The sequence below is a fragment of the Podarcis cretensis genome (assembly GCF_951804945.1).
Source record: "Podarcis cretensis genome assembly, chromosome: 6".
Lineage (NCBI taxonomy): Eukaryota > Metazoa > Chordata > Lepidosauria > Squamata > Lacertidae > Podarcis > Podarcis cretensis.
The window spans coordinates 32483207-32504007 of record NC_137175.1 but is presented as its reverse complement, the minus strand read 5'-3'; the positions used below and the strand labels follow the sequence as shown (position 1 = coordinate 32504007).

The following is a 20801-nucleotide window of genomic DNA, read 5'->3' as shown; positions in this document are numbered from 1 at the left end:
CCTTCATAATCTCATTGCAAACCTCCATTAGTGGATATATCAGGTAGTCTTTCAGTACCTTATAATATTTGGAGGTAAGCCCATCTGGACCTGGGGACTTGCCCAATTGCATATTCTGAATGGCAATTTCAATCTCTTGTCATGTTATTTTACAGTTCAGGATTGATCTATTTTCTTGAGACAACCTTGGTAGCCCATTTTTTATCAAAAATTGATCTATCTCAGCCTCATTTTGCGGCCCTTGGGTGTATAGTTGTTTAAAATATCTCTGGAAGCATTTCCTTATCTCCACAGGGTTCTGAATGTTTCTTCCTTCAGTCTCTAAGTTGGTGATCGTGTTTAGTTTTTGTCTCTTTTTCAACTGCCATGCTAGCAGTTTTCCACATTTATTTGCCGAGTCGAATGATCTTTGTTTCATTAACTTAACTTTCCACTCCACCTCCTGATTTATCAATTTGGAGTATTGTGCTTAGTAAAATTTGATTTCTTTCAAAATCTCCTTTGACTTCGGTTTCGATCTTAGCTTCTTCTCACATTCTTTAATTTTCTCCAAAATCTTATCTTTTTTCTCATTTTGTGATCTTTTCTTTACAGCGTTCTGTTGTATCAGAAACCCTCTCATCACCGCCTTACTTGCATCCCAGATGATTCTTTTTTCCACCGTGGTGTTCAAATTTATCTCAAAGTAGTCCTTCAGAACTTTTTGGGCCTTTTGGGTAATCTCCTGATCTCTAAACAGATTGTCATTCATCTTCCATCTAAAGGAGCCGATTGGAATTAGTCTCATGTCCATCTTTACAGCGTTATGGTCGGAGCAGGTCTTTGGGCAGATTTCCACCTTTCTCGTCTTAGGTGCCAGACCTCTAGTTATGCATATTTGGTCGATTCTTGTCCATGTCAGTTGGGCTTCAGAAAAGAATGTTCCCTCTCTTCCCAGGGGGTTCTTTGTCCTCCAGATGTCAATCAAGTCCATATTGTCAGTCAGTTCAAAAAAAGTTTTAGGTAGTCTGCCGTCTTTTGTCACATTTTGGCTTTGAGACTTATCCATGTTTGTTGACGCCACCCCATTCATATCGCCCATCATAATGATGTTATCATAGTCCAGATAGTCCAGCATTATCTCATGCAGCTTCTTGTAAAATTCCGATTTCCCCTTGTTTGGTGCATAAATTCCTAATATCAAAAACTTTTCTCCCTGATTTTGTATCTCAATTGCCAAAATTCTTCCTTGCTCATCTTTAAATAAGAATTTTGGTGACAGGCTCTCCTTTGCATATATCACCACTCCTCTTTTCTTGACTCGGTCCGAAGAGATAAATTCCTGGCCTAATCTTTTATTTATTAACACTTTTCTATGGAGCCTAGTCACATGTGTTTCTTGTAAACAAATAATGTCCAATTGTTCTTTTTTCAAAATATGAAATATTCTTCTCCTCTTTTCTGGGGAATTACAGCCATTAATATTCCAGCTCAGAAGTTGCAGAGACATCCTGAACAAATCTGTTATCCCTCTGGTGGTGGAATCTTTTTCTCCAAATCTTCAGGTCCTGAAGGTGCAGGTGGAAGTGATGGTCCAGACCCTGAAGGTCTTTCAATCCCTTTCTGAAGGTCCTCACCGTAAGCACTCAAAAATTTGTCTTTGTCCTCAGCTGTTTTGATTTTAACCTTCTTCCCTCTGAATGTGAAAGATAATCCTTGGGGAAATTCCCACCTGAAAACAATTAAGTTGCTCCTTAACAAGTTCACTAACTCGGTATAGGTGGATCTAAGGTCCAAAAGTTGTTTCGGAATATCTTTATAAATTTCAACCCTTTTGTCCAAAATATCCAGTGACTTTCCGTAGTGTAGGCCTAATATTTTGTCTCTTTCCTCCTTGGATCTCAGAGTGATCAAACAGTCTCTGGGTCTGTCTTTCCTTGCTAGTTTTCCAAGTCTAAAAGCAGTCACAATCTTAAAATCCTTTTCTTCCTCCAAAGGCCAAAACTTGGAAAATTCTTTTGTCAGGAACTCAATTAGATTCCCTTGTTCAAGTTCTGGTATAGACCTCAATCTCAGATTATTTTCCCGGTTCCTCAGTTCAATCATAGACAAATACGCCTGCTGTTCACCAATCTGTTTATGCAATGGTTTTACCTCTTGTTGTAGTTCTTCAACTTTTTGACTAGCTTCCTCAGCCAATTTGCGATTTTCTGCAGTGGCCTCAAATAATTTTCTAATCGATTGTGTATTCAGAGCAACTTGTTCAGTTAATTTGTTGACACTGGCTGTATTTTGGTCAAGCTTAGCCGTCTGTTCATCTGCTTTCTTATCCAAAGCTTCCAATTTTTCAAAAAATTTCTCTAGTACTGAACCAGATCCTCCTGCAGCCATATCTTCCAACAGTGGTTGCTCAATTTCTTCTTCCTCTGCCAGCAAGACAGTAGGAACAGATGATCTGCGCGGCTGTGAAGTTAAAGTTAAAGTTGTTTGTCTAGCTTTCGCTTTAGCTGATCTTGTTTTCCCAGTACCACTCATTCCAGTTTTGTCTACTAGTCAAGGTCAAACTAAATTGTTCCCATGGGAATCCAGCAGCCTAGAGTGTAAGCAAACAAATAGGAGAAAAGGAAAGAAAAAGTAAAGTCACGTACAACTGTAAATCCAAAATCCTCTAGAGGGCGTTCAAATAAGTCTTGAGGGAAAATGCAAAATTGTTAAAGTCCTGTTACTTTTCCAAAGACCTTCAATTTTTCTTAGTTAGCAGAGTTGGTTTAAAAAGCACAACAATGTCTCTAGCAAGTGCCAGAAAAGATGTTTCAGAGTAACAAATCCAAAAAGACTCAGATTGTAGCAGATCCAAATCACAAAGTATCAAATTCTGCAATCTGACAGTTCTGTTAAACAGGCAGTCCAGCAAACTGGGCTTCTCAGTAGAATGGTAATTTCAGCAGAAGAGATAAAGCACAGTCCATATAAAAGGTAAATCGCTTTTAAAAAAGTTGAATCTTAAATTTACACAGAAGCAGCTTCAATGGATGCACAGAATAGTTGATTTAAGCGCCTCTTCAAAGGCTCCCAAGATCAAAGTCCTTTGCTTTAGATCTTAAGCAGGGGCGGAAGACGGACTTCCTGTTTGCGTCTCCCGCTTTTAGCCGAATTTATAGCAATTTAATTTCCAATTCTTACTGTCTTTTCTTACTCACGGGTTGTTGCATTTCAAAATCGAATGTTTCCAGGAAAAAAGGTCAGCGCTCACCGACAGCAGCTATGCGGCTTCACTCCACCGGAATAGCGATCGACTCACAGCGCCGCGATACCCCCTCCACGTTCAGAGACCCCTTACGGGGTCCCTTCACCATTTTGGGGGACGCTTCTGGCGCCCGCCGAGTCCCACGGCCACAGGCTCTTGCTGCCTGTGGTTTTTCGGTGCGGGTCTCCGCTTCGCCGTAGCGGACGACCCGTTTCCGCGGAGCTTCCTCCTCACAATGTAAGAAGGACCGCCATTGCCGTTCGCGCCGCCTCCGGAAGTTTCAGGCCAGATCCTTCTCTCTTCCACCCCCTGTGGGCCAGCTTGTAATGACATCAGGTGGGTGAAACCTATCAAAGCTCAAAAGAGGTTGCTGTAACCATCAGTCAGTTGACAGTTACAATAACCTTTTTTTTTGTGCAGCAGGTTTAGTGTCAATGAGCTGGGTTTGTGGCTTCAGAGAGGCTCCCTGTAACTTCCAATCAGCTGATCGCTAGATAAAGTGTGAAGTTTCTGCAGCAGAGGAAATGCTTTCAAAGCCAGGTAATTTCCCCTTCTGCAGAGAAAGGGTGCATGCAGAAATACTCCATTTTGAGTCCAAGCTGTTCCTCCCTTTTTGCTGCACTAGCTGTAACACCCACTGCCATCCAAGAGCATCAGGTCACCTGCCCAAACAAAGGCCTTGTCAGCTGACTTTGAGTTGGTGGTGGTGCAGCTCCTTGGTGGAAATGCACCCAAGTGCCACCAATGCCATCTAACAGTGTGTTTGTAGGAGGGAAGGTTATTGTGTTGTTTTGGCTTTCTTCTAACTATTTCTTTGTGCTTTTATTCTGTATTTTTTATCTTGTGAACGGCCCTGAGATTTTCGGATGAAGGGTAGTATATAAATTTTAATAATAATAATAATAATAATAATAATAATAATAATAATAATATAGTAGTTGGGGCTTCAACTGTTCAGGGCTCTCTTTAATCAATAGTTGGTCTTGTTGAGAACCTTACACTGTGCTTTGAAGCCCCAACAATCAGTTGATCGCTGGAGCTTCGAAACATCTTCCAAAGGACTCTGCGTTTAAACTTGCTTCATTTGCATTTCACCGGCATGTTAAAACAGAAGAGACTCCTCCTCTTTAAGGGGATACCATTTGCATAGTGGCAGCCATTCACATAGCAATTCCTATACATTATTAGCACAGGCACCAGCAGGTCAGGTGCCTGTTGCAGATGTTTTTCTGCAATAGTTCCTACCAGGCGGCACACAATGTAAGAAAACGTTCTATAAAAGGCAAATCAACAAATAGTTTAGGAATTGGTTCTCTTCCAGTTCACAGAGGGCCTTTACCTGATTGGGAGTCGTGGTTTGATGTTGACAGGAGGTGGTGCAGGGACATCGTTTGGAAACATATCGATCCACATGTGGAGAGCACCCTGGGAGAAAACAAGGGGTTTGTTTCTGAGATTCAAGAGCAGTTGAATCTATCTAATGAAGGGAGAGGGAAACGTCCAGAATGGTGCTAACAAGTATTTATGAAATATTGCAGACATATTTTAAAACTCAGGGAAATGATTTTTACTCAACTTCAATGTTCAGGAGCTAATTTTCTTTTTGTTTCAAAGTGGCCTGGGATTAGTGCAACAACTCTCACTCATACATTCCAAAATCTCTGCATAAGGTTTTACAAACAACGTCTACGTTGACACAGGTATGATTTCCCAAGGCTTCAATGGGAAGGGAAGAAGCTAAGCCAATCTTTGCCAACCTAGTGTCCTCTGGTGGCTGGGGCTGATGGGACTTATAGTTCAAAGCACCTAGGGGGCCCTACATTGGTAATGGCTGGCCTAAAGACCTTTATGATGTTGGAAGAAGGTATGCATTTTTGGTCTCGAGTGCTGCCTATTGCCATACCACCCTTTCTGTCTATATCTGCTACGTATAACAGCCTTGCCCTCCCTACAATGGATATAACAGGGGTGTGTTTTCCCTGCTGTGGTTGTGCTAGTGCAACATTCCTTACACATGATCCTATAGTACCAATGTGCAGAAGTTGTATTATGAGTAAATCAACAGTCTCGTCTCACCTGTAGGAGACCTGGGCTGTCTGGATTGTAAAGGGACCGAACTTCTACATGTTCTGGTACTAATTTATATCCATATTCTGGCATTTCATCCCAGTGTTGAAGAACATACAAAGCCTTGTGCTCATCATAAGCAGACCAGGTTTCATCTTCATTTTCTTTCTTGTCTTTTACAAAGGCTTCTAAAATAATAAATAATAATAATAATAATAATAATAATATAAAAAACCAGAAGCCCCTAAGAAAAGGGACCAGACAGAATCAGTACTGTTTATCAGTATCAACCAATGAAGAATGCCATGGCAAAGCCTAGGAATTATATAACGTTTAGGAGGCATCTGAAGGCAGTCCTGTACTGTATAGGGAAGCTTTTTAAGGTTCAATGTTTTACTATGTTTTTATATATGCTGGAAACCTGCCAGAGTGGCTGAGGCAGCCCATTCAGGTGGGTGGGGTAGAAATAATCAATTATTATCATTATTATAAATAAATTGTATAGGAATCTCAAACTGATCTCACCACTGCTCACTTTAGCAGCTTTGGCTTTATGTTCTCCTTTGAAACACTGAACAAGTGTGTTGTAGTGGTTAGAGTGTTGGACTAGAATTGGGTAGACCCATAGTCAAATCTCCACTGAGCTGGGATGTTCACTAGATGACCTTGGGCTAGTCACTGCCTCTCAGCTTAGCCCGCCTCACAGTGTTGTTGTGAAAATGAAATAGGGAGCATGAGAACAATGTATATCACCTTGAGCAACTTGTCAGAAAAGTTGGGTAAAAAATGGGTTTTTTAATTTTTTTTAGCATAAACCAGTACCTTCAGGAAAAGCTTCAGGAGGGATCTTAAAAATCTTGTTGTTTACTTTGACTTCCTCCCGCCTGTACTCAGCTGAGGGGAGTGAATTCTTCTTACACAAACTGTCCAAGATATGTGTGGGTTTGAAAGCATCGCGCCACATGTTGTAGCCCTCTCTGTAAGGAAGGAACAGGATCAAACTTATTGGCCTAGTCTGCACATAATACTACACCATGGTTTGTTAAGTCAAAGTATGGTTTGTTTGAACATCTGAACCTAGCAGACGAACCATGGTTTGTTTTCTGACAACAAACCACAGTGTGAAACCATGGTTTGTTATTGGTTTAACTTATCATGGCTTGTTTTAACTTTAGCATGGCATTATGTCTGAACACAACTACCTTGATTAACCTTGTTTCATTTGGTGCTCATCTAAGCTACAAGGCAAGATCAGATGGAGAACAAACTAAGCTTTGGAGAAATAAGCTGTGGCTTGTCAACTCATCTGTAAGATGACCTGTGGTTTGCTGAACAGTTACATCAAATGATGGCTTAGTGTCATGTGAGGCCATAGCCATTACCTCCTAATGGGTATAGAACTGAATGTGAAGCTGGTTTATTTCATCTTAGTGCTAGGATTCCAGGAGACATTTCTATAGAGCAGGGAGGACACAGAGTCCAACCCCTATCCACCACTATAGAAACAGGCTTCCTTGGGAAGGCTACAGAGTTGCTACCAGCCACTTGAAAGAGCAATACTTTCTGCAAAATAATAATTTAAAAAAATACTAACAAAATGACAAGAAGGGTTTGTGGTTGCCTTGCTAACTCCTCCTACATTACATACGTGTCATATTGCGAGGCCACCCCACAGTTGGCTCTGTGATTGCTGTAGAATCGGTTCTCCAAGTCGATTTTTGTTTCCCCAATTAAGTCATCTGATCCAACCAAATCATGGTCAAATATCGATATGGTGAGTTCTGATTCTATGGGAAACGATATGCTCAGCTCCAGCACTCTGAAGAAGAGAGAGGCAGACAGGATGAGAATATATATGGGCAACTAAAGGATGGGAAACAACCTATGGAAGTAGGTTCTGTACAACCACCACTACTTTAATTCTTGTAATAGAACCTGCACCATTTTAAACCTATGTATTGTATCTGGGTAAAGTCACACACATCCATCCATGACATCCAACTGGCACAAGCCCTCTTTAACAGACCCTTCACACTGAAGACCCTGAACTTGCCAATTTCCCTCCCCCATCTCATGTGGCCAAGTCATTGGCAGAACCCAACAATGCTCTTGTTTGTTCACCCCTCATTTCCGCTATCCTTTGATAACTGCTATACCCTTCCTAATCTTCCTATAGATCCAGCCCTCTTTCCTTTTTTGCTGCACCACCATCTTGTTAGAGATGCATGCACACCTAGGTGGTGCTGAGAATATGAATCCCTCCCTTTTGCATCTCCAACAATGGGACCAACACAAGCTACCCTTTGCAGTTGCTTAGGTTCACCGAGTGGTAAGGCAAAGTCTGCTATAAGCAATGTGGAGAGGATACAACTCAGATGCAAAGTAAAGCTGTGTTCTTACTCTCCAAAGACTGGATGCAGCTGCTTTGGGATGTACCGCTCCTTAGTGTCTTTCTGTTGCTGCCCAATTTTAACCACAAGGTAGGGATCTGCCTTGCCATTGGGGTCTGCTGGACTCAGATTAGTTGCCTAAAAAACATAATACGTGGCACTATAACATTGGTGGAACAAAACCATATAGCATTACATATATTTGTCTGGAAACACCTTCATGAAACTTCAGGTTGAATCAGTAAAGGAAAACTACTATTGCAAAAGATCACTGACCTGTGTTACATGATCAAAACATCAAGAGTTATAAAATCATAGAGTTACAAGGAACTCGAAGACCATCATTTCCAGCCTCAGGAGGCAGAGCGACCTAGAAATTAGCCGCTTTTCCCCTTCCCCAAAAAATTATTTCCTGCCAGCCAGACCAATATGTCCCAAGCAGGAGCAGAACGACGATTGAAGTGCCTGTCACTTCAGAAGGCTTGCTCGCTGAAGCCAAGACACATATTACAGGCAAAACTATGGTCATTAGCCAATCGAACCTGAATGGAGTGCGGAGGAAACCTAGGGTTGCCATACTTCAAAAAGTAAAAACCAGGACGCTCTGAAGGAGTGAGTCAACCCCTGAGAGTGAGACAACCCCACTTTCCCTCAAAAGGGAACTTCAATGAAGCAGTACTGTTCTAAAGTGGAAAAGAACTGCTATGTTTTTATGGTGTGCTGAGATATATTTCAGGCTCTTGTTTATTTAGCATTCATCCTGATTATTTTGCACAAAGGTTATGTAGCATTCGTTCTGATTTCTATATAGGACAGTTATATGACAATGGGGAGTCAGCCTGAGTTCATTCTGATTTGCTTTTGGGGCATTTACATGTCCTCCCATTAATTATTCATCCATCCCTCACTTTTCAATGCATTTCCCTGTCACTTTCCAAACTGCAAAAAGGCTGCTTAAAATGGAGAGGGAGATTTGATGCATTGGGATGATAGAGCACTTTAATCTACTTTAACTGTGCAAACCTAACATTTTCATATGCACTTGAATGCCTCCTGCAAAACACTTGACAGTCTGGAGGCTCCCTGCAAAATACAGAACATTTTAGAATGCTGTTTGCATCTCGGAATGGAATCGATGGCACTAGCAGTCCCAAGTCTCCCCAATCTAAAGGCAGAGTCTGGAAATTCCAGGGGCTCCTTCTGTGACATCTCATCTTCAAATTCATGAAAGCACAATTATTAGGAGCAGCTTGAATTGAATGGATTTAAATCACAGAGCTACTATCCATCTTGGGAGATCATCCTTGCCATAGCTCAGGTTGTGGGATGGTTATGAATTCATTATCTGGTAATTGTAGCACAGGTTTCAAAACTCATGCCATTCCGTACAAATACTTACTTTTACAATATAAATTCGGACAAGGACCTTAATGGGTCTGTTTCTGGGGATGCCCTGGGAGATCTTGTGCTCTGCACCTGCCTCTTCAGCCCGATAGACATAGAATGAGCCCTGCAAAAGAGGGATTAAATAAAAGGCAATCTATGTCACTCTTTGCCTGGACAGGCGGAGTCCCCAGGTCCCGAGCGCCTCCCCCCCCGTCATGTGGAATAACGACTCAAGACAACGTGCTATGGGATTAAATTGGCCACAACTTTATTAAATTTCAAATGTGGGTAGACCTTGGCTCAGGCATTGGGCGTTCTCCTTCCCCAGTCCCCAGCCGGGGACCTAGAGAGCATCAGGGTTATCCAGTGTTTGTGTGGGGGATGGGCCGGCTCTGGAGAACATATGTTCAAGCAGAGATAGCTGCCCCCGTTACGCCGCCGCCGCCGCCGCCACCGCAGGGGAGAGCAATGACGACCTTTCGGCGTACGGTCAAAGCCTCCCTTCAGAAACCCCTTTAACGGGGAACCCTGGTATCGCCGCTGCAAGAGGAAGATGGACAAAAGGATTCCGCCCAAGGCCTGATACTGCCAAAGTTGTGACGTTTTGCTACGGGAAAGGCGAAACCTGCCAATGCAGGGAAATTCCTTTCCGGCCCTTTGACAGTGACCTTAACGTAGCAGCGCCCGCATACCTGTAAGAAAAGTTAACCTGCAAAATAAGGCATTAACTGAGGGTGGGTAGGGTGGGAGAACCTCTGGAGCCAAGTGAAGATTCCCAGGTAAGATCCTCCCTCTATTGTGTGGGCAGGTAATCCCTCCCCCACCTGGCCTGAACTCCTTGGCAACGCTTCCCCCAGGAGGTATTGGACAACTGACTGGGGTAGGCGGAGACCTCCAGGTATCCCACCTGAGGGAAGGCAAAGCCAAGCCTATGCTGAATGGAGCTGCTCCAGATCCAGGGGCTGCGTGCGTCCACGCAAAGGTCACCCCCCGTTTTATGCGGGGAGCAGTCATTCTAGTAAAATGATATTTTGAATAGCCCTACACCTGTCAGAAGATTTTTCTTCTTGTTTCCTAGGAGACTGCAGCATGTTGAGTCCTGCAGTATCACAGATCTACCACACCTCTGGTGACACATATATTGGAAGTGCAATAAATCACAGGAGAGACAGGAGAAGGAAAAGCACAGTAAAAGTAAAGCTACAACTCCATAAGGAATAGACACAAGGAGGTTTATTACTGCATTCTGAGCAAAGTATTAGCCTTCATTCTACAGAGCAGGCTAGATCCGCCATTGCGTTAGTGCAATTGGGTTAGTTGAATCCAGTCAATTACCTTGTATTTCCCCACTAAATTATCCTCTTCATTTCCATCTTCATCTTCATTGGCTTTCCCACGATGAAGTGGAAAAATACAGAGCCAGTCCTCAAAATTGTCAAACTCGTTTTCCAGCTCTGAACTGTAGATCTGAAATGAGAAACGTGTTAATTTTAGAGCTTTTTTGCCATAACAGCTGATAATAAAAACTAGTAGTACAGAGAACAGTTAGTGCAACCATAGGCCTCTCCCCTCTAGTGATCTGTTTTCAGTTCTATCACCGATCAAGTGAATAGGTTATGTCATGTCGCTACAGGTGCTACAGGTCACTACAGGTCTCTACATCATTTTTCAAGTGGATCCATTAAATCCATTAAAACTTGTGACATAACAGATGTGTAGTCTTTAAGATGTTGTAAGATGATCTTTGTTGGTTTTGAAGAGCTAATAAAAGAGCAGTCATCCACATCTCTCCTTATCATTCTTCACTGTGGTCTCAACCTCAAAGGCTGACAGAATAGAGCATTATGAACATTGGTGCCTTAGTCAAAAAAATTATGAGATGGTGGTATATAAATACTTTTACAAACAAATATCAATACACACATAAATAAGGCAGGCCACTCTTTCCTAGCCTGAGCAAATAGTGAAGTAAACAATTATTTCCAGTACTCCTTCCCGGATTTTTTTTATGTGGTAAATGTCAGGAGCAGACACAAATCAACTGGCAGGAAATGCCAAAATTGATGTGCATAATATACAAATTGGGGGGGGGGCGCTGAAATACACCAGCCCTAGTCTCACAGAAACCAATAGGAATATAGGCAGCGCCTTGTATCTAGTCAGACCATTTGGAAGTTAGCTCAGTATTGCTGACACTGATTGGCAGCAGCTCTTGAAGGTTTCAGGTGGGAATCTTTTCCAGCCCTACCTGGAAACACTAGGGATTGAACCTGGTGCCTTTTGCATGTAACCCATGTGTTCTGCCAATGAGGACATAATTAATAGGACATACCCTTGATTACTTACGACAGGATTCTGTCTCTGAAAGACCTACCTTTAATGTAGCTATAAGTTTCCTTTTGGGACGAGGTGGCTCAACCTCAACTATCACGCCATCGTCCGCTTCCACGTCAAGAGAAGCAACATTTAAATTCCCTCCATCTAAATAAGACATTGAGAAATTAATGGGATAATTTGCTCAACTCATACAGTCAAATATCACACAGATTTTCCATTCAACCCCTGCAGCTTTGAACAATTTCCAACAAAGTCAATGACCACCCCGTTCTTCACCTTTATTCTTTCTAGCGTCAGGCATTCATGCTTGCAACTGAGAATTCAGTGTGAGCACAGGGCAACGAAAGGCTGAAAGTGGTTCCACTGCAGACACCTGTCGCAGCTGACAGAACCAGGGCACACTGTAGGTAGGCACTGGGAGGTTTCTGCAAGCATAGTGCTTCATTAAGATGGCTGTGTGTGAACCAATCCTATGAAATCTGAAAGGAGCAGTTTGCCAGCCAAAACCAGTGTTACTAAGAGGTTCTAGACGGAGAAAGAGGATTTTGAGAGACTGAACACCTATTACTGTGAGTTGACTCTGTGCCCAGTTATAATTCCTGTTCATTTTGTACATTTGCAAATAGACTGATATTCACAAAAAGCACCACTGGTCTCTCTCCTGCAAAGGATGTTAGACCCATCCTTTGGGGCCCCCCTCTGTTGTTGATACTACAGTGGTACCTCGAGTTACAAATGCCTCAAGTTACAAATGCTACAGGTTACAAACTCTGCTAACCTGGAAGAGTTACCTCGAGTTGAGAACTTTGCCCCAGGATGAGAATGGAAATCGTGTGCTGACGGCGCAGCAGCAGCAAGAGGCCCCATTAGTGAAAGCATGCCTCTAGTTAAGAACAGTTTCAGGTTAAGAACGGACCTCCAGAACGAATTAAGTTCGTAACTAGAGGTACCACTGTACACCACACTTTGAATAGGTTGAGCAGCAAAGTATGCACAATTCCAGCAGAGTCTTCCAGCAGAACATCAGAGTCTTCCTGCTTTCCAATAGTCAGTCTTTTCCAGAATCCCCGGTTAAGAAAACTCCTTTTCCACACAGTCCAGTTCAAAGTATAAAGTGTGTTTTGTCTCATGGTGCAAGACAAGCATAAACACACTATCTACATTAACTTTAAGAGACGCTGGTACATCATGAACTAATCTACTATAATACAGTTCTTTGGTTGTAGAAATAAACCTCGTAAAGATCCAAGTTTACAGAGAGATTCACTAGCACTTTACTATGCTAGCTCACCATGCTGTACTTGACCATATAGCATGTAACCTTTGCATTCGGCAAATACCACACAATCATGCCAATATGGCTGAATCCAGCCTTGACTTTATACCGATCACTGCATGTACAAACATTCCTTAGAGAAAGCGAGAGTGGATGAGTAATGCTTTAGGCCTTTGGTCTTGGGTGGATACAAATAACCCAAAGATGTTTTTAACCACCCAGTGCAGCTGACGTGCTAACCCTGAACAGAATCAAAGCACAATTTCACCTATTTTCCCACATTACACCAACATAGGGAACCGTGCATCTAACAGCTCAGGGAAGGGGAGCACAGACAGAACATTAATAAAAACACCACTTTGGTAGTGTTTGAACACCAGATATTCTGGAAAGTTCAGGTCCTGGGCCTGGCAATTTCTACAGTACGAAGATCTCACCTGGATCATTTGGGTCCTCTTCCTCTTCCTCATCACTGTAGGACTGTAAAATAGGTTAGTCATTAATCAGACTATGACAAATAATCATCAGTCACTGCTAACTGAGCAAATCTATTAACAATGTGAGATGAATTTCACAATAACACCACCCCCAAAACTCCAGAAACCCATAAAATTTGCTGCAGAAAACAGAAGCTACCGTATTTTTCGCTCTATAACACGCATCTGACTATAACACGCACATAGTTTTTAGAGGAGGAAAACAAGAAAAAAATATTCTAAACGAAACAGTGGATGTATGATTTTTGTGGTTCATGCTGTGGCCACAGACATGTGATCTGACGGTGAGTTTGGGGTAGCCCAATGCAAAAATCCTGAGGATCCATGTGGATCCGTGCTTTGTAACCACGTTTTAAGTGGGGAGGGAAGGAAAAGCACTCAAGGGACAAGGAACAAGCGTGGGGTGGGTGGAGAAGGATGCTGTTAATAATGCAGAAGAGGGGTATAAGAGGAGAAGGCTCCTCTCCTCTCCCACTTTGCTCCTTTAAAGGCTCTGCTTCTCTGGCTCGCTGAAAGACTTTGCTGCTATTAAACCAGCTGAGTGGGGAGGAGAGAGGGACAGAGAGCCTGCTTGCGAAAAACCTTGCTGCTATTTAGCTAGCGGTTCTCTCCCTCCTCCCCGGCTCGCTGAAAAAAAAACAGCTCCCTCCTCCCCGGCTCGCTGAAAAACTTTGCTACTATTTAGCCAGCTGAGTGGGAAGGAGAGAGGGACAGAGAGCCTGCTTGTGGAAAAACTTTGCTGCTACAGTGGTGCCTCGCAAGACGAAATTAATTCGTTCCGCGAGTTGTTTCGTCTTGCGATTTTTTCGTCTTGCGGAGCGCGGATTCCCTGGGTATTAACGGTTGTAAGAAAAAGGAAACAAACTCGCAAGACGTTTTCGTCTTGCGAAGCAAGCCCATAGGGAAAATCGTCTTGCGAAGCAACTCAAAAAACGAAAAACCCTTTCGTCTTGCGCGTTTTTCGTCTTACGAGGCATTCGTCTTGCGAGGTACCACTGTATTTAGCGAGCTGTTCTCTCCCTCCTCCCCAGCTCGCTGAAAAGAAATAGCTCCGGACTCGTGTAAGCGGCTTCTCTGCTCTCCCACTTTGCTCCTTTAAAGCAAGCAGGCTCTCTGTCCCTCTCTCCTCTCCACTCAGCGGCTCTTCTCCCGCTTTGCTGTTTCAAAGCAAGCCATGGAGGAGGGAAGGAAGGGGAACCATGGATCCTCTGCTCATGACTGCAGCAGATCCCCCCGCCATCCATAGGCATTCGCTCCATAACACACACAGACAGTTCCCCTTACTTTCTAGGAGGAAAAAAGTATATAAAAGTATATAACACAAATTTTGAGTTGTCTCCAGTATTAGACCTACTCAGAGTAGACCCATTGAAATTAATAGATATGGCCAACTTTGATTTGTTAATGACTGGCAGGAGAAATGCAGAAGGGGTAGCTTTAGCTTATTAGGGTGCAGCTGGGACCTCCATCAGAGTGGAGCCTCCCACCACCAGTGCTCCTCTCCTAGACTCTGGGCACCATTCTAACCCCCACCCACCCACCCCTCATTCCAATTCAGTTTTTAAAGAATCCTGCTTTGTACTAGAACAGGGATGTCCAACTCCCCAGAGACTGCAATCTACTCCCACTATAAAAATACTGGCAGTGATCTAACCATTGGATTGACCAAAGTTGTTAAGCTTTTTTGGGGAAGCCCTCACCAAAGTTCTTGAGCTTTTTGGGGGGAGGAACACCCAAAGTTGACCTGTTGGACATCCCTGTACTAGAACACAAAGCTTCACAGGATATGACAGTTTCTCGTTGTGGCCTTGCTGGGAATCCTGCAAGGATTTGTGTATGCTAGGGAGACCTAAACTGATTTATTAATGTGTGATGTTCTAGAAACAAAGCACCCTTTACTTCACATCCTAATCTCATATATTGAATTGTAAACAAAATACAATAAGGCAGGACTCTTTTTGTGATGATACAGAATACTGCCACCTCTTTTGCACCTGCCCATAGCAGCCATTTTGTGCTGGCTGGTAAACACAGCATTTCTATCAAGATATGATTACTGGCACCTTATTTTTTTTAACCAAAAAAGCACTTTAGTATTTGAAATAAACTGTTTGTTTGTTTTTTCATCATTTAATTGCCTTCCTGTTTTTTAAGTAGTTCTCAATCCATAAAAAACCCATCCTCTTGCTAAGTTTACTCAAGAACCTTTCCTACTCCCCTCCCATTCTTCTTTCTTCTCCTTCTACAAAAATTCTATGAGGGGATTGCAGTATCCTGACAGGATATGGTTTTTCCTGCTTCCTCCTACCTGTCCTATGTAGTTCTCTACTGCAGTCATTTGCTTCACACCTGAGTTCCTCCCCCCCCCCCAATCTGCTACCATTGAGATTTTTTGGACTACAGCTCCTATCAGCCACAGCCAGCATGACCAATGCTCAGGGATGAAGGGAGCTGTAGTCCAAAGCATATGGACGGCAGCAGATTACCTTCTATTGCAAATACAATTCAGTAGTTGAAATCCCATTACCTGGTTGTTTAATTCCTTTAACGATTCATAGTACTTAGACCACCAATCCAGCTCTTCTTTCTCAGGCTTTTCCTCCTCAAATTCTTCCTCCTTTGGCATGAGTTTATCAATTGGGAGTTTCTTCAGAGGTGCCTGAGAATAAATTATCTCAATCTATCAAAGGTATGTGTGAACATAAGGGCCCAACTGGGTTGGCCCAGAAGCTCCATCAGGTCCAGTGTCATTCTTCCAACAGTGTCCAGCCAGATGGCTCAATGAAGCCTATAGGCAAGCTCTCCTCTATCCCCCCAGCAATGAGTAAAACTGCTCCCAAACATGGAGGTTCCATTTAGCAATCTGGAATAACAGCTGATGGGAACTGGAGTTCAAGAGTACCTGGAGGGCCCCTAGATTCGGAATTCTGGTCCACATGTTGCTGCTTTACTACATCATTGCTTTCCCTAATTCCAGATCATTTATGAATACATTAAATGGTACCAATTTCAATAGCAAATCATTGGCAGACCCTGTTGCTTATATCCCTTCTTTGTGAAAATTATCCTTTTACTGGATTTCACTGGATTCTTATTCTTCAGTTAGTTACAAGTCCACAAGAGGACCCATCCTCTTATCCCTGTTATGGTCATCTAGAAGTCATTCATGAAGGACTGTGTAGAATGTTTGCTACTAAAATTCTTCTACCAACACTCTCAAAAATTTTTAAAAGATTAGTGAAGCAGAAATTCCATTTGGGGGAAGCCATGCTGATTCTTCCTTACAAAGCTTGTTCTATAGGTTTGATAATTCTAACTTTAATCATGCTTTCAACCGATTTTCTGAGCTTCTTATCTCCCAGATTCTCCTGGTTTTATGTTGACTGCTTACTAATGCTCTGATATGGAAATGACTCACATCCCTTACACCATATTACCTCCCACAGTTTGTTGCAAGGCTTTTCCTACAAAGGAAATTTCTGACAGGAAAGATCAAAATGCTTTCCCTGGGGCAGATGTGCATGTGTAACATGCATAGCTCTCTCACTTACACACCACAACCCATGCCTACTGCTAGAAAGAGCAGTAACAAAGGACTGCAACTCAGCACCCCCTTTTGTGATAAATACCTGGGATTTAGGATAAAAGGATGTGTCTGAGAATCTTCCCTGGGGACCCTACTGAAATCTGTGAGGATCTGTTCCAATGATATCTATTTGCATTTATACCCCTGCTGTTTGTATCCCCCCTCCTTTTCTGCTGCTCAGTACCATGAAGTACCGGTACCTAAGCTTTTTGAATGATTCAGCTATGTGGAAAATCCATTTCTGCAATGTGGATTTAGAAAGGCACTTCCTATGAGTCACAACACTCCTCTAACAGCAGAATCTGTGACCATCCAATTGCTGCACTCACCTTTGCAAGCTTAAGGGGATTTACTTTGCTACCTATGTCTCCAGCAGCTGCACCAATATTTATTACTGTCTGACCAGCAGCTGCACCAATGTTTATCACCGTCTTCCCAGCAGCTGCACCAAGATTCAGAACTGATTTGGAGATTTTCGGCCGTGAGGCTTTCCGTGCTGTAAGAAAACAGTATAAATTGTATACTTTAGTATGAATACATGCCTTCACCTGCTGAATCGTTTCTGCTTTACTAACCCACACCATACATTTAAAGCACATTCAGTGCAAATTTAAAGCACACAACTCCCCCCAAAGATTTCTGGGAACTGTAGTTTCAACCTCCCTGAGCTGCAATTCCCAACACCCTTAACAAACTATAGCTCTCAGGATTCTTTGGGGGAAGCCATATGCTTTAAATGTGTGTTAATGTGCTTTAATTGTATGGTGTGGCCCTGCCCTTTGCCACCCACCCACAACTTTCCTCTAATTAACTGACAAAGAGAAAGGATGTTGCATTTAGATGCACCACTGGCCTGACTCATCTTAAAACTCCTTCATGAAATACAGTCTCTATATGTTCACAGCATGGGTGACTGTGACTCTGAGAAGATATTAAAAAAGCAAAATGGAGAAATACTGAAGCTCAGGTTGTTTGCACAGTCTTGCTACCATGCTCGACTTAGATTTTTCTTTCAAAGCATGGTGCTTTGAATGTTTTCTGCCTTGGCTTTGACCTTCTGGCATAGGAATGCCAAGAAATTAGATATGGCCATGAGCAGCAGGGACGCAGGTGGCGCTGTGGGTTAAAGCCTCAGCGCCTAGGACTTGCCGATCGAAAGGTCGGCGGTTCGAATCCCTGCGGCGGGGTGCGCTCCCGCTGCTCGGTCCCAGCGCCTGCCAACCTAGCAGTTCGAAAGCACCTCCGGGTGCAAGTAGATAAATAGGGACCGCTTACCAGCGGGAAGGTAAACGCCGTTTCCGTGTGTGGCTCTGGCTCTGGCTCTGGCCAGAGCAGCGATGTCACGCTGGCCACGTGACCCGGAAGTGTCTCCGGACAGCGCTGGCCCCCGGCCTCTTAAGTGAGATGGGCGCACAACCCCAGAGTCTGTCAAGACTGGCCCGTACGGGCAGGGGTACCTTTACCTTTACCTTTATGAGCAGCAGAGTAGCTCTAGTCCAATGCCATGTGCAGGGTGTCATACTCTGCAAATGTTAAATCCCAGCACATAAAACCCTAACTTGACCCTCACACAATTCTACCCCATTGAAAGGTCCCTTAAAGGAGTTGGGATTCTAAAGACTCACTTTTGGATGGGATGTCGTCCTCCTCTTCCAACTCATCTAGCTCTTTAGGAGCAAATTTCATAATATGGGAAACTATGTGAGTTCCCACCATGACAGAGCGTCCAAAGGCCCTCTTTTCCACCACGAAGATACTGAGAGGTGGGTGCAAGTACACCTGCTCTGGAAGCTCCTGTGGAATACAATCAGGTGCCACAAAGCAGATTATTTATTCATTAATAGTCATTTATTGATTATACATTGCTTGATGCCCAGATGACTTCTAAGCAGTGTACAAAGCACATACACATATAGCACAACATTGTTAATATACAGTAAATTTAAAAATACACCAGGATCAAAATACAGGCGGCAACCATTTTGCGTGCATCCAATTGATGCAAGACCAAAGGGGGCAGAACAAGGGCAGGGTGGAAAGGGTTTATGCATAACCACTGACATGCACAATGACCTGGCATGCAGCCCCTGCGCAAACAGGGAGTTGCCTGTACCCAATAAAACAATGCAGTTAAAACTAACTTCCATTAACAATTCACTGGGCAACAATGTTTTACTTTTTGAATGTTGTCTAGATTTCTACAAATGATTTAGAATATTTTTGCACTGCTGAATCAGGAAATGGCATCCGTTTCTCTCCATCGGGTCAAGTTTTTGTGCTATGTTGATTTGGGGGGGGAAATCAGATCTTGTGACAAAATTGATTACATTTTTGTGGCATTATCAGCTGATTTTTGTCAACACATATCATCCTAAATATGTTTTTAAGAGAAAAAAATGTTTTTCCAACAACATATATTGATTACCTGATAGAAACATCGATTACTGTAAACTGAATGGTGGGCATTGATAAAGGTAAGTACACGGAAATTGCATGTTGCTTCACCATTTTTCAAACTTCAGGGCTTGAACTTCCGTTTCTTAGAACTCCTGGAATGCTCAGCAGCACGGAGGTCTCTCTTCAGAGTCCAACAGTGGTCAGCCATCATGACTGCGTCCCAGTGACCCTGATACCTGGTCTCCATCTCTTTCATGTCCTGATGGAATCTCTCCCCCTGCTCGACACTCATTGAACCCAGGTTCTCAGGAAACCGGTCCAGATGTGAAAATAGGTAGTGCATCTTGACGCTCATGTTGCAGCCCAGGTTTCTGAAAGCAGTCAGCATTTTGTTGACAAGTTCTGTGTAGTTTCTGGCCTTATTGTTGCCCAGAAAGTTCTTCACTACCAGAACAAATGCCTTCCATGCTTCCAGTTCCACTTCGTTCATTGAGTTTCCGAACTCTGGACCTCTGATGAGCTGACAGATCTGAGGACCGTCAAAGATGCCAGCTTTCAACTTCTCCATGGTCAATCCTGGAAAAGCCTGGCACAAGTAAGTGAAGCAGTCACCATCCTTGTCCAGAGCCTTGGTGAACTGCTTGTTTAAGCCGAGCTTGATGTGCAGCGGTGGGAAGAGTATTCTGTCTCTCTCCACCAGAGGGTCGTTGATGACGTTCCTTTCTTTGCAAGGCACCAATTCCTCCCGCACAGGCCAGTCCTTCTTCGTGTAATGCTGAGCACGGTCCCACATGCACAGAAAGCATGGGTACTTGGTGAAGCCAGACTGTTGTCCCAACAAAAAGTTCACCATCTTCAGGTCAACACAAATAAACCACTTATGCTGATCATCACCAATTTTCTCCAGCACATACTTCACCGCTTCATAGTTCTCCTTCAGTGTACTCGAGTGAGCCAGGGGTATAGAGGCAAACTGGTTGCCGTTGTGTAGCAGAACACATTTCAGTGATCGCTTGCTGTCAATGAACAGTCTCCAATCTTTGGGTTCGTACTGTGGCACTCCAAGCTTGAGCAGAAGCTGCGCAATATCTGCACAGTACACCAAGTCCTTCTCTTCCAAGAAAAAACAGAGGTACTCTTGATGCCTGTTGCGGAAGAAGCTGATGCGAACACTGTCAGAGAGGTTTTTTTCCTTCAGTCTGGATGCCAACAGTTTGGCAGAGTCCTTTGACAAGCTGAGGTCGCGAACTAGATCATTCAACTCCTTTTGGGAAAATGGATGTGGAGCATCATCTTCAAGAACCACTTCTTCTTCTTCATGTCCTTCAACACTGGAGGGATCTTCGTCACTAATGTCAGGAAGTTCTTCAAAGATAGGCACTGGAATTTCATCACAATGAGCTACAGGACGACATGCTGATTGAAGATCAGGATACCTGAGGCTGCTCCGGTTCTTTCTGTTGATCCCAGTCACATCAACAGCGCAGAAGTAGCAGTCAGTGACATGGTTTGTCGGCTCCCTCCAAACCATGGGAATTCCAAAGTTCAGACTCCTCTTGCCATTGGTCCACCCACGTAGAGTCTCGGTGCATGCCTTGCACACCATGTGTGGCGCCCAAGCTTTATCCTGGTCACCAAG

At 43.3% G+C, this 20801-nt stretch overlaps 1 protein-coding gene across 2 annotated transcripts in view; it reads right to left on the bottom strand.

The window, feature by feature from the left end:
• LOC307217514 (fer-1-like protein 4) overlaps positions 1-20801 on the bottom strand; it is a 63880-nt gene that overhangs the window by 8639 nt on the left and 34440 nt on the right. For both annotated transcript variants that reach the window (XM_079978796.1, XM_079978795.1), the window contains exons 29-40: positions 18391-18559; positions 17095-17261; positions 15707-15838; positions 13120-13162; positions 11444-11550; positions 10405-10536; positions 9083-9193; positions 7694-7821; positions 6942-7112; positions 6116-6270; positions 5303-5481; positions 4566-4651 (exon numbers count right to left, since the gene is read on the bottom strand). In XM_079978796.1, the coding sequence (XP_079834922.1) occupies positions 4566-4651; positions 5303-5481; positions 6116-6270; positions 6942-7112; positions 7694-7821; positions 9083-9193; positions 10405-10536; positions 11444-11550; positions 13120-13162; positions 15707-15838; positions 17095-17261; positions 18391-18559 (1580 nt within the window). The remainder of the gene's footprint in view (positions 1-4565; positions 4652-5302; positions 5482-6115; positions 6271-6941; positions 7113-7693; positions 7822-9082; positions 9194-10404; positions 10537-11443; positions 11551-13119; positions 13163-15706; positions 15839-17094; positions 17262-18390; positions 18560-20801) is intronic.